This window comes from Neodiprion virginianus, chromosome 1 (assembly GCF_021901495.1).
Source record: "Neodiprion virginianus isolate iyNeoVirg1 chromosome 1, iyNeoVirg1.1, whole genome shotgun sequence".
In the NCBI taxonomy this organism is placed as follows: Eukaryota; Metazoa; Arthropoda; class Insecta; order Hymenoptera; family Diprionidae; genus Neodiprion; species Neodiprion virginianus.
Genome location: NC_060877.1, coordinates 7,069,564 through 7,084,179, shown reverse-complemented (window position 1 = coordinate 7,084,179; position 14,616 = coordinate 7,069,564). Strand labels below are relative to the sequence as shown.

At 41.9% G+C, this 14,616-nt stretch overlaps 1 protein-coding gene across 11 annotated transcripts in view; it reads left to right on the top strand.

Moving 5' to 3' along the window:
• The window catches only part of LOC124302773 (disks large 1 tumor suppressor protein), a 325,653-nt gene that overhangs the window by 122,602 nt on the left and 188,435 nt on the right, over nucleotides 1-14,616 (top strand). For 10 of the 11 annotated variants that reach the window (XM_046759330.1, XM_046759347.1, XM_046759390.1 and 7 more), the window contains exon 1: nucleotides 13,244-13,574. The exons of the other annotated variant lie outside the window; for it this stretch is intronic. In XM_046759330.1, the coding sequence (XP_046615286.1) occupies nucleotides 13,259-13,574 (316 nt within the window). In that variant the 5' untranslated portion in view covers nucleotides 13,244-13,258. Of the gene's footprint in view, nucleotides 1-13,243; nucleotides 13,575-14,616 lie in introns of those variants that run through there. 11 annotated transcript variants of the gene reach the window in all.

Genomic DNA, 14,616 nt, shown 5'->3' with positions numbered 1-14,616 from the left:
CTTTCAAATTGTATACGTAGGTGTAATTGGGACGGAACGTGTGTAACATGAAGGCCGGTCTTTGGAACGAGTTTTTATTTTCACCGTCTGTTTGGAGCTGAATTCTAAATTGCTCGCTTGGGTAACGCTACATGTTAAACGAAAAGAAATTACGCTCTCGGGCCATTTTCAACTTAATTGCAAACCCTGTACGCGCGTACATATGGAAAAAGTAGTATTCGCGGCTCTCGTCAAGATTCATCACGGATAATAACGATCGTGTTAATTATTTAAATATGTATAAACACTGTATTTAATAAACGAACGTGATTCAATAAGCTTTATTCCTACTCTCTACATTGCTCCATATACGTTGGCGAGTACAAATTAAATTGATTTCTGCTTGCAAAACAGAAATATCGGTTTATTATAAATTCATGTATCTATACTCACGGTACTGCTGTGCACCTAACAAACATTATTTATTGGCTGCTCACCGGCGCTGTGCTCGTGAAATATAGTGAATCCTATTCTTTCTCTTTCTCTCTCTGTCTCTCTCTCTCTCTCTCTTTCCGCATCGCACTACGCCCACAATCGCATGAAAACAATAGGTCGATACTAAACATAGACTTTTTAATGCTCACGCTTCGGTAGGTTTCGCTTTTTCAATCAACTCTAGCATTCAATTTTTCCGCATCAGTATCATCAGCTTGATTCTCGAAGAAGAAGAAAAAAAGAAAAGGAGAATTTATCGGTTGCGAAAAATCGGTTCATATACAGTATGCATGTATATATATATATATATGTGTGTGTGTGTGTATATGTATGTATATGTGTATATGTATATATAAATTCAGGTACACGCAACGGCAAACTCCCAACATCGAAAGTACGCACGAATTCGCTAAATGCACGAGGGTGAATAAAAAAGAATCGGTTTTGTGCAGAGATCGATTTTTTCGCATCAGCTCGCCTCAAATGGGGTAAAAAAGAGAGGAGCTCTCGATGTAGATGATTATTTCAGAGCGTGCGGAAAAAATACAAAGACAATGAAGATAGAAAAGTGAAAAGTGAGAAACATTTGCTCCCTTCCATTTTCGCTCAACTTGAAAAACCTCGCTAACAATTTTCTTTTTTTTTTTTTTCTTCTTCTTAACTTTTTTCTATTTTCTGCTCAATTCAGGGCATCGGATGAATTACTGGGGAAAAATTTAATGGGTACCTTTTTTCATAGCGTCGCGGCGCTGCGCCATTAGCAAGCTCCGACTGCAAGCATGCACAGCCTGCGGAAAGCTCCATCTTTCCCGGACAATTATCTCTAGCCTGCCGGGCCGGAACCCTCTTCCAACGTCATTTCACCCCAGCTCCGTGAAATGTTATTCCTGCCGGATGGCGTTTTGCAAAACTGACCGACGTCCCTTTTTCACCTTTTGCAACTTTAGCCCCTAAATTCAGAATACTTTGTCGAAGTCAATTTGAGGTTTTTAATTTATTTGTAAACTGAAAAGAAGTTTCTCGAATGAAATTCAAGTCAGAGGAATTTTAGGCTGGCTCTTTAAGTTAACGAGATATTATTAGGGTTCCGTGCGTGAATTATTTAGTCCCTCGAAATACGTTGATAAACCTTTGAAAGATTCTAGAGAGAGGGAGAGAAAGAGAGCAGCGAGACTCGAGTAAAATTTCAAACGATGTAGTTATCGTCATCCCTCGCTGCATCATCATCATCATCATCATCATCATCGTCGTCGTCGTCGTCACGACGAGCTTTTTGAAAGAATAAATTTACCCCCAAGGCAGACGCAGAGCAGAGTTTGCGAGATTTAAAAACGTTCCTGTATGCGTCGAGTGACTAGAAGGCATTATGTCCACGGATATCACTTACCTTTATTACAGCCACAGCTGCTGATGCACGATATTTCACATTTTACAATTAACCGCAGGCCTCGCTCTCCTCAGTCTCTTATTCTCAGAGTATTTTTCCCAGTCATTTGCCGAGTTCTTCTTTTCCTCCGTCTCGTCGACGTTCAAGCGGATGACAATTTGACGCTTGCATATTTCACGCGACGTGCAGTATTGTTACAATTTTCTCATCCTCGTCTCTTCGTGCGATTTATGCGTAACATATTCGCCGAGTTTCTTGCCTCCTTGTGTGTGTGTATACGTATATATATACATATATATATATATGTATATATACCTACCGATGAATTATTGCAACCGCTCTAAACCCAGAGCTCCGAGAACTCGGATTATCTTCCTGATCAGGCTTAACCGAGCTGCTCGGAATATTAAACGGGAAATGTCAGTGGGGGAATATTTAGCACCTGTACCTCTAACCTGCATTCTCGCATCTTGGTTCCGGCATGGCATTGACGGCGATTTAATAACGCCGACCGGACGCGTCAGTCATTCTTCCCCATCTCTCGCGCTCCTTTTTTTTTCTTCCCCGTGTAAGTGTCGCCATTTCGTGCGAGTGGAGAAATATGAACAAGTAAAACTATGATAACTGTAACGGTGAATAGTTGAATTATTATTTTTTTTTTTTTTTTTCAATATGCACAGGGTTTAATTCCCGGTTTCGATCGTACTTATCAACCCCTAATGCCCTTCCCACAATCTGCCTCCGTCAAAATATGCCGCGGTAGAGTCGACGCGACAGAGAATAACGTCCCTTAATCGCGGAGCATTCGATCCCCTGGAGTTCCTTTACCGCACTCCTGGATTCCTCTGATACATCTGTCATCGCGGTTCGCGTCGTCTCCGCGTCAATCAAAGTTTCATTTTCTCACTTTAACCGTCATCAAAACTTTCATCGTGCCGAATATTCGTCGGTCAGGAGGGCAATCGTGAAATCAATTTTTGTCTCGGTTATAATATTGAGAGATTTATCTTCTCTCTCTCTCTCTTTCTTCCTTATCTTTTTGTTAATTATATATCACAATTTCTCGTTCGATCTCTGTAATTAACGGTAAAAACGATTTCCGGTAATATTTTATACCCGCGCTAAAACTGTTTGCTATTATTTGGCTTCAATATAAATTTCTCGGTACCCCTTTTACCGAGAAAACCATTGAATGATATTATTTTCTGTAATGATAACAAAAAAAAAAACAATTCTATTCGAATTAATTGGACACTTGATGCTTGAATGAAGGTAAAATACTCTATGAAAATAAAAAAAAAAAAAACTCGTACGGATGTTTGGAAATATTTTGTTCACTGGTAATCTTCCTCAGCTTTTCTCTTCAACTCCATTAAGCACTGCGATCTCTAATACGAGCCTGAATTCTTCTCTATATACCATTCCAGCGAAAGATATTTACGGTAAAACAAAGGGAGGAGAAAGACGAAGTACAGGGTCAACGTTTGTCCTCCGGTATTTCGGTTTATCGATTTTTCTTTCGTCCAACGGAGGATACTAAAATCTTTGCCAATTTTTTTCACACATTTTGCATGCATATAATATGTGTCGACCATACGGCAATCAACTTTAACGTTCCATCATCTTCTTCGCATTTATTGTTTATGTATTTTGTTTATTCTTGCCATACTCTTTTTACCCACCGCCCTTCTGCAGCTACTCTGATATGCATGTATTTGTAAACTGGAAAAAGGTTGATAGTACCCGAAGATACAAGAGCAAGCCGACAGATCTCGTCATCCTTTCTTCCTTCCTTCCTTCCTTCCTTCCTTCCTTCCTTCCTTCCTTCGACCGAAAATAAGAGACACCCACACCTTCCCTGTGCGTGTGTCCTTGTTTTGCTTACCCTGAGGAGGGTTCGTTCAACTTGTTCCTACTGTGTATGTACAAGACAGAAGAGGAATTTCGTTTGATGGGAGGGCAGGAAAAAAAGAGAGAAAGAAAAAGAAACGAGGGTAAAAAAGGTGAGGAACAAGAGCTTCTCGTCGTCTGGAAGATCGATCGGTTTCGCTATTGCTGCAGCAGCTTGCCAAGGCAACGAAGAGATTGACGAGGTAGAAATTCTCCTACGCGTATCCATAAAGGTTGAGTAGGCGAAAAAAACAAACAAATAATCGAATAAATAAATAAATAATGATCAACAAAATGAATGTAAATCAATACATCTGAATTCATTTGAAATTTCGTGCAGAATATCGCGGTGGTAATGTTAGCTATCTTTTTTTAAAAAAGCTCAGAATCACGATCAGACGTTCATGCTTGAAACAGAAAATGATTTTTTTTTACCTTATCGTCGGCGAGCGTATAGATCGAAATATTTCCGTCGATGTTCTCTGAACTGTAAAACGAGCCGAGGTGTGTTGTTTTGATGCCATTCGGTTTCTAGTTCTGCGCTTTAAATGCGGGATTTGTGCCCGATTTGTTTTACGTATAGGTTTACTGTACGTACCTTCGAAATGACGCGTGCTTTGCTGCAGCGGCCAGATTGGGTCCGGTTCTCGGTTCACGTTGCGTATTATCGGATTAAACAATAAATGGCACGGATCCAGGCGCGGGATACATTTCGAATGAAAAGCAATTCCTGTCCTCTCGGTTCCCTCGCCTGGGCAATTTCACCCGATCGTTCGTTATATTACCCGTTCGGACCGCCGCGATATTTCCCAATCGCAAAGTTATTCCTATTACGGATGCGTGTTGAAGAATTGTGTCGGTGAATCGAGGATATGAAAATTTTCAGTCAACAAACGTACGCGCCGCGATTGAAATTATTCAGAATATGATTTTCAAGTTATCACGTTTTTAAATTCGGCTTTAAAACAACAAATTCGGAATCATCGTCACAGCCTGGATTTCAGAATATTTCTCACAGAATCCGTATAATTGAATTTCTATTAAAAATTATTTATATACATATACGCATAGTCCAGATTTTTATAACGAGTATTTTTACCCTTCTGCAATTTCACGGGCGCATACTCGTTGAATTTTCATCATTCGTAAATTATATAATAATCTTTTATTATACGCGTAAGTTTTACTACCGTAGTATACAGTAATAATAACCTGATATACCCATTCGTCGAATCGTTATATATACACCCAGCTCTTCGGACGAGCCCCGGTAATATTTTATTTTATTTTCATTTTATTACTACCGCATCTTTTTCAACCGTGAATCATTCACGATAAAAGTATATTTCAAAATAGCACCGTCAATGCCTCGGAACTACTGCGTTACCTCGGTGCTGACGTAGCTGTAGTAGCTCCCAGTTTTCAATGCGTACGACGAAAAATTAACACCCTCGTATAATTATGCGTTTCGCTTCGTTTCGTTTCGTTTTCCTCGGGGGCTCGTTATACCGCTCTGCAAAAACACCCGGTGTGGATAAACAGTAACAAATCGCAAAACTCGTGTCGCTGCATTTTCTTTTTCACCCCCATGAAAATTTGCCGTTTGCCGTTTTCGTTCCGTCAAAAAATTGGTGAGACTTTCATCCGCGCCCCGCGTAAACGCCGACAGATTATTCGTCACACGTCGCACGTGCTCTAATTTGTATAAATGATTCGTAGTACTGTGAGAAAATTACCGTGAGCTCCAGTTTTTAACATCCGCTTGTCTGCGGGAAATTGATCGTAACGTTTCACGATAAAGTTTCCAATTTATACTAATACGGATTCTCTGGTATACTCAACCACCTGATGTTTAAATCGGAAAGTCACGACGATTGTGCTGTGACGCGAATTTCTTTTTCAACGGGAAATGAAAAGCAGATATAAAACAAGAGGCTGAATAAATAATACCGCAGCATGACACTGCTCTGCGTGCGCAAATTTTTGTCGTGAATTTTTATACTTCTTTTTTAAATATCAGCAAACGACGAAGTATATCGTAACGGCAACGAGTCTGGAGGAGAGTTGAAATGATTGAGTGCGAAGTGAAAAGTTAATTTACACAGGGACCATTAATTCGCCGAAACGAAATTGAATATCGACTCATCGTTATATATGTACACATAGTCTATATGTACATGTATATTCAGGCTCGTAATGGGTACCGAGAAAGTTTGATGATACCGCCAAAGTGTATACTTGACGTTGGAAATTCTTGTTATTCGAAGCGCGAGCTTTTGCTGCTCACCCTGTTTAACGCAATAATAATACATACCTTATACCAACGCAGGTTTATTTCACCTGAAAAAACATATGTAACGATCGCGTTGCCCCGGAATAAGTATTCGAAACAGGCGGTTATCGAAACGCGTTACGTGTCTTGATTCACGAGCAGAAATTAATTATCCTCGAGTGTGCGGGTCGAAATGTGAGGTGAAAAATGAGTGCTTCTGCTCCTTTAGCAGCGCGTATTTCAATCAGTGTTCACGCAAATAGGGTATTTCTTGCTCGCGAAACAAGGGCGTCACCCTTAACGAACCGGTACCATTTCACCCGACAATTAGTTATATAATACGAGCCAAATTTTACCTAGGAATAATTATTCCCTGGTAAATTAGAATCCTTAGAGAAGACGGAGAGACGGATCGCAAAAGTGTTCTTTGATTACGTTCCACGTCCCGTCTATCTACACATATATATGTATGTATATAATTTAAAGGTGTATATATATAATATATAATATGTATAAATATATGCCGAAAGTATATGTACATCGTCTCAAACTTTGATTGAAACGCTCCCATTATATTGTTTCGAGGGTACCAAACTTCCCAGAAACATACGCGAGGTAAGGTGGAACGGTTATATAACCTCTTCCAAACTTCAGAAAGAGTCGCTTCGAATTACTGCTATGTTTTTATTTTAGGAAAACCGCAGAATGTATGAAGTATTGCACTGTTTCATAGCGACAAAGAAACATTTTTGAAAAGACAGGAAAAAAATTACGTGTGAATTGACATCCGTATTGTATTATAAAAAAATTGTTGCGTCGAGCCATGTTACAGAATAATTATTCTCGCATGTATACATATGTGAAAAATATGATTTCCCAGCGTTGTTCGGGTGACTTCAGTTCAGCGTGGCGATTAAATTTGATTGAAATCGAAGCGACGATATTAGTTTCCTCCGATTGAAAATACAACGTATTACAAAATCCCACGACCCAGCAGTGTCCTATGTAAATAACAATGTAGTCGGGTTTTATTGAAAACTGATGAAAACGTTTCACCCTCATCCCCTCGTAAAATTTCGTACCTCTCCCGTTTCGCTCCGCAGTTTTATAAATTGCGTTGCGGGCACCGCGTGATTTTGCGCCGTCTTCCTACTTCTTTTTCTCTCTTTGTAAAAACAAGGCTGCTCCGACGGTTGGATGGGAATATCGTGCCGATATTGCCGAGCGTTTCGCCGTGCGATGCTGTACCTGTTCTCCGAGATTGGAGGAACGAGGAGAATCGCGTGTATAATCTTTGGCCGACTGGAATATCCAGATCCGCGCGCTTATACCGAGTAACCTGGACACCCAGACGCTCGGCGTGCTTTCGCAAAGCTGGGAGGATGACTCAGGGGTGTAAAATATCGCCGAACTTTGCTAGTAGATCACAAAAGACAGTCGCCGAAGTCGAGTCGGGGGGCGAAACGCGGTCTGGCCAGGTCGACTTTAAAACTTATCTTTATCCAAACTCGAAGCAAAAAGCTCGCCGAGTTTGAAGTTGGAAACGACGCACTGACGCCGACTGGATATCTGCTTTTTCTTGTCAGATCACTTGATTGATGCTGGCCGTGTTTTCTTCCGATCTTCGAACCGCCCCGATCTCTCGGCATTAACATTCCCAAAAATTTTGTCATCCTGGAAAAACAACCAGTGAACAACGAACATCCGCTATGACGTATCGTCTTCGCTTGTCAATTCATCACTGAACTCACACCGAGTTCAAAGAGGGCAAAGACGCAAACCGATTTGGAATTTGTTCGCGTGAGAGACGAAGTGGTGGTCGGTAAACTATTCCATCCGGGCGACGAAATATCGCTGCCTAACGAACTGTGTCCACTAGCTTTACTGGTTCAATGCCAGCACTCGGTGGGTGCTCAGGGCTCGGCAGAGAAATGCTTTTACTAACGAGGGTTTGTTCAAGACGACGTGAGCTTGCGAACCGGTCGAATCAAGACGTCCGCGTCCACTTACCGTCGAACAGAATTGCTCGGCGGCGGTCATTGTTTCAGTTTGAATTTCGACCTGCTCCTCGCAAACAATAATTTGCAAATGGACGGAGAGCCACCGGGTGTTTGGGGTTCGCATTTTAATTTGACACCTCTTTTTCGTTCCTAACAGAAAAGGCGGAAAGAGTTTTTCTTACAATTAGACGCTGTCGGTTATTTCCGTGGGTCGAAATGTCTTTGTTTTCTCTTGGATTTGGAATCGAAATTCGGTAATTTAGACAGCTAATGAAGCTAAGCTTTAATTACCGCCATTGCGGCACGCGAATTGGCAATCAATTCAGCGATTATAGATAATGGTCTGTTATCGGGGATTCCTCGACCACGATAGTTATCGCCGGTTAATGCAACAGCCTTGCGGTAACGCAAACTTGTGGCAAAGAGAAGAATAGTTCTGACACAGCTTTTTGAGGCTATGTCGAACGAGAACTAGTTCCTGGATTGGAAAGCTCTGGCTTAGTTTAGCGACTAAAATTTTTTACGATTATTAACGACAAGAGTAAAATTGTGCATGTATCACCGTCTATTCAATTACCGCGCAGCCCCTGTAGAGGGTGCTTAATGAAACCGCACGCAGATGGGTGTAAGGCGTATATCGTACAGCTTGTAAATCTAATTGTGACGTGACGTAACTTGAGCTTGCCGGGATATTGCGTACAAGGGAAGATGAATCGACACAATAATCCATGAAACACACGCCGTGAGAACAGAGAGTGAAATGAAATCACTGTGGTAAAGAAAAAACAAATTTCCCGGTGTCCGTATATCAATCCACGGTAGAAATATTTCGGCCACAACGTTTCTCGCTCTCTCTCTCTCTCTCTCTTTTCCTCCGTCGTTCACCGTGTGGCGGAGGACTCGAAGTGGGTAATTGCACGTAAACCTTGGTCCTTGGACCATCTCATTTCCCCCCTTCCTTCCTTCCTTCCTTCCGACGTTGTTACGTCCTTGCCTTATCTATTCACGGCGTCTGCATACAAACGTGCCTTAATTAATGTAGTCCATACACAGAATGCTCCGCGGTATAATTTTCCTGCCTTGGTCGGACGACTAATACGTACGCTTTGAGTAAACTCAAGACGCGACTTCTATCCCAGTTGTAATCATAATCCCGATGCTATGGCTACGGTGATAACGACGATAATCGTCAGTGCGTAACGCTCTACTTGTGTGTAACGCATGTAGAAGAACGGACCTTAATTAATTGGTTCAGTTAGCTCGAGGGTGAATACGAGACACTGCGTTCAAGGCAGAACGAGCCGAGACTCGCATTGAATAGGCGTATTTTTAAAATACTACGAATTAGTCACTCTGGCAAGAGAGAGGAACGAATTCCAAGAGCTTGTCATTCTCAGTCGCTTAATCCTCCAGTCAAAGACAAAGACCAAACAGTTCCGGGAATTCTATACACCGAACTGATGAAAGCTCGAAATTCTGAATAATTAAATACCGAGTGAAAATTTCCTTTACTTCACACTTTCATCTCGCGCTTATTCTTTATACATGGAATATTCACGGAATATTGCGGATATTCACTCGTTTAATACCCGCGCTTAAAAGATATCCAAAGCGGCTGTCCGGGGTTTTGTGATCGCGTTGTTATTACATGACCGTTCAAAATTACGCTCCAACTTTTATGGCAACACCGAGGGTATCGTGAAAGCGTGAAAAATTGTTGCTGGCCAATAAATGTTATGAAATATCTTGGCAGTATCCGAACTATGTACCTAATAAAAGTCACCTCGATCATCGTCCTGTCATGCAAATGATACACCAGATCGATCCTAGGGTATCGCGATTTTGCGAGAGATCCCTTTTAACGTCGCTCTTTGACCGCACACCGTGACTAACGAAAACCCCAGAGGCAGATTTGCACGTTTGGCAATTTTGACGACGTCATCGGATCGCTGACGTCTGTTTTATTCAATCCCGAGTAAATATCGCCTTTTCTTTGTTCACTAGGTGTTAATTCCGTCGAAGATACGGCCGACTGGCTTCTTAAGCTGCTAATTGCGTGGCTGCAAAATTCCCAATGACGCCCTTTCGACGAATGCTGGTTATGAATACGTCTTAATTCATTGTAATACAATGTTTCTTGATTAATCATTTTCGCATCCCGCAGAGAGCCGATTTGAATTTCTTAATTAGCGTGGATCTGGGCTTGGCGGAATTCCGTCGTGAGAAAAGTGTTTAATTGCAAGTGGGTTGTATATAGTTATATACATATATATATATATATATATATATATATATATATATATATATATATAGACGCAGACTCGCGCTGCCTTTGACGAGGGGAAAACTCAATTTCAAAAATTACAGTTGTAAATTTAAAAGTTGAGCCAAAGCTATGACGTACCTATATAATTAAAGAATTTACGATTATCACTGCACAGCCTCGACCTCGACGTGGCAGCAGATTACAATAATTGGCGAGAAGGTCGAAAGAGAGAAAGAGAATACTTTTAGAAACGTTGCTTATTCTGCCTCGAGCAATTCCCCGACTAATGACTATCCGTCTTCTGCCTCCCCTCCTCATCCATTGTCAATGCGCCTTGAGTAAAGGTACTCGGAAACCTTCAGACTTTACGAGCGTGAAAATAATACGACAAAATATCTGGAGACAAAGGGAATGTGTCGAAGGTACTGCCGTGCGTATTTCAGCCGGAAGACGTCTGACCTGCCTTGCGCCTTTGGAGGATGATTGTCACCATCGTCGGCTTTAAAACGATGACGCCAAGCTTGCAAACAAAATTTTTGTGCGGATTAATTTTAACGGCTTGGAAGTTTGAACGAAAACTTTTCATCCTCGCTGCCACGTCGATGAACCATTTCCAAGTAATTCGTAACGAAATTTCGCGGAAGTCTTCAGCGCTTAAGGGTTACTTTACATTCCTCGAAACTGCCGCCCTTGACACATTAACGACCAGCGAAACGTGTGCCAAACAAAGACAAAGCTCCGTGAAGAGGAACGGGCGAAAAGTGAAAACGAAAAAAAAATATAAAAAAAAAAAACAATCAAATAATTGAAAATAAAAAACAAAAATAAAAAAGAAAAAAAACAGGAGTGGAGTCGGAACTTTGCAAAGTAGTACTAAAAAAAAAAAAAAGGAGGAAAATGAGGAAGGGTGGGTATTTTTTATCGCGATAATAAAATAACCGAGTTGGGAATAAAAGTTGAACTTTAGGAGATGATCAAAAACAGACGGGGGAAGGAGGGGGGGGGGGGGGGGGAGGTATTTAGGAAGAGAAGAAGACCCGTGCAGCATTGAGCTTTACGGGTTCTCGGGTCGCAATTTTGCGGTCTTGGAATCAATATTCAATTCGCAGTTTTCTCAAGCTCGGGCAACACCCTCCGGTTGGCGAAAGGCCCGGAGTGCTTTCCCAGCACCACCGCACGAAATCCCAGGCCAAGCCGAGGGTAGTTTATTAGTCTCGTACCATTACTCGAGCTCCCGCTGAAATGGCTCTTCTCCGTCTCTCTCCCTCTCTCTCGGACACTCTCTCTCCCGCTTTTGCGCCTCTCCGCGACCCGGCCAAGCCGACTAAGATGCAACCTTAAATCAGGATATAATTCTTGAAATAACGATTAACAGGCGAAATCGCCGCGAAAATCCTCTCGAGGGCCGATCGTAAGTTAGTCGAAATAACGCCGACGTATCGGGGGTGGTTCGACCGACGATGGAACGGACCTTGCACTATACGTCGAGTGTTTCCCTTTCTTGTCCACTATTTTCCTCACCGTCGCCAGGAACCAGCTATACGTTCCTTTCGTTCAAAAACACGCTTCCTTACTCTCGCCTTGAGGATAAATTTATCGGAGTCGTACAAATAAATCTTCCTCAGAACGTCGCCGACCGCTCCGCCCTTTCCATCCCCATTTTTTCACATGTCTACAAGGACATGCCCAACGCACAACCCGGCAGGACGGCTCCGAACTTATATATTTGTATTCACGCCGGATAACCCGCAGCCAAGTTATAAACGCGTTCATGATGTTGTTACGAGCACTAAAAACAAAAATAATAAAACTTTTTCTTCGTTTTCTATAACGGCAACATAATATTTCTACGTCGATGTCATTTTTCTTCATCGTCGTTTCGAACGCCAATCAACTACTTCGCGTTTACGATCGAGTCGTCAAAAAATAACGAACGAATCGAAGAAGCGTAAAATGCTGGATACTCGTGGCTGAATATCCGCGTTATCACCATTGAAAATCGTTCTCTCTCTATTCACCGCGCTTTTACTTGCATGAAATAAATAAATAAATGAATAAGATTTTCCACCGTTCCGCAGTCTTTATTCGAACGAAGTAGGGCGGAAGGTGAATGTTGCTCCAAGAATGGGGGAGAATTTGTGTAACTTGTTGTACCAGATTCGACCCTAGGCGGTGGAATTGACCAAGTTTTAATTGCGTGTCCTGCGAATTACGGGAGAGGGATTAAAAGGAGTCTATCTCTCGCACGTGTGGGTATCAGGAGGGCTGTGTTTCTACGGTTTTGTACAATTTATGGAGAATCCCTGAGTGTCGGGGCGAGGTTTTCACCCCGGGTAGATGGTTCCTCGCGGGATACAATTTCATCGCAGATTTTACTTCCAGCCACCTGGTCGCTGAAATGTTTTCCCCCCTTTCCTTGCACAAAGGCTGCGTGAATACGACGTGAAATTATTTGCCCAACCCTAAATGGCGATCGTTCAGCTGAAAAATTCTCAGGGAAAGCGACGAGATTCTTTGCATTGTTAATTGATCAGCGCTTAGCGCCCTTTGGTACTCTCAAAGTATCTAAAAAGATTCTTCAATTATAAATTACAGCGGGAGTAAATCCCAGCTTATTTTCTGTTTCGTTGATCCGTAATACGAGAACACAAGCCTCCGGTGGATGAGACGAACACACGTAGATGAGAACTTGCCAAATTATACTCAAACAGTCTGGAGAGTTCGGAATTCTTTCCACGAACACACGAAAAGTCAGGATCCCAGTCGAGAATGACCCGAATGAAAAGGACTCTGCGAAGATGAAGGTGAACCGAGGATGCGGAAGGTCCGAATCGTCGCTGACTCGTCGCAGCGAGTCCTGAAGACGCTCTTCCAGTGCGGTGGTTAAACAGTGTCGAATAGTGCGTTATCCGGTGATGTATCACGGAATATCGGTGGAGCATATAATCGATGACTGCGTTTCGGCGAGAATGACGGTTCCGTCGGGGGAAAACGTTCCACGGGTTGACATGGCTCTATTCGGTATGGTCTGGCTGCTTCGCGTTCGCTCGGAGATGCGCAGATGCGCCAAGTGCAGGCGTGAAGAGATTTTGGCAGCCCAGCAGGAGCACCAAACCAGCGTACAGGATTCGAGGTCCACTATCCACCAGCCGAACTCGGCTACTCACCAGGCTTCCGACACCCTCAACACTTCCGCCACCACCCTCTTCACCCTCGACACACCCGGAGCCTCTGGTCCTGCTGGCAGTTACTGCGAGGTGCACGGATATATTCCTCCGAAAGAAGGTATCGCCACTCTCGATTCCAAAAATCTTCCCGCGAGGAAGGTATCCCAGGTCGATCTCTGAAAGTAGACTAAAAACTAAGCGACGCCTACTTTTTTTTTTTTTTTTACATATGCCATTAAACACCTTAAGGGGGTGAAACCACCCCTCAAAGTAAGGCACGCAAGGACGATTTGTTAGCTCGTTTTTTTATTTTTTTTTTTTTTATTTTGTAATTGAGAAAATAACATTTTTCATTTCTCGTTGCGAGTTCTTGTGAGTGAAACAGCCTTTAAAGCGTTTAATGGTAAATACAAAAAATACGCTTAGCTTTTAGTCTACTATAACATATTTATTAAAAAAGAAATCAAATCGGTGAGATCGACCTGGGATACCTTCCTTGTCAGTCTGACCGTAAGTTTGTCATCTCGGAATGAGAAATGTAGCGAATTAAGCTTTTCAGTTGCAGTATTTTTTTCGATCACAAAGCATGTTTCACCTTGCCAATCCTCAGATCTGTAGCTGAAGTTATTGTTTCTTTCCAAGTCAGGGAAGGAATTGAGAAATTAAAAATTTCTTCTCATATTTATTTCAAGTCGAATTGAGATGTGACAAGGGTGAAGTTTTTTCAAATTCCGTTAATGGCCACCCCAGTAAACAACGCGAAACTTTCTCATTCCGCATTGTCTGTTCGTTGAATTTATGAAATCCCTCAGTTTGACTTGTAAATGTTAATCGATACGATATGCAAATTTTACGTTTTATTCAGCCAAAATAAATTCAAATTAAATTTGAATAAATTATACCCGATGCGCAAAGAATGCGTGTCGAAATGAATTTAAATGTATTCAAAACAAAATGGATCTCTGTTATAGTCTGGTAACGTATATATACACAGCTCTTAAACTCGGAAGTGGTCTTTTACACAGCTGCCTCGGAATTCAAGGGTGTACATGCGGGGTCGTACTTGAAAAATCCATGCATTTAAAGCGAACAAAATTATTCTCCATGTAGGAATAGATACACCCTTAAATTCATTTAGAATGTATGAATACCGAATCATC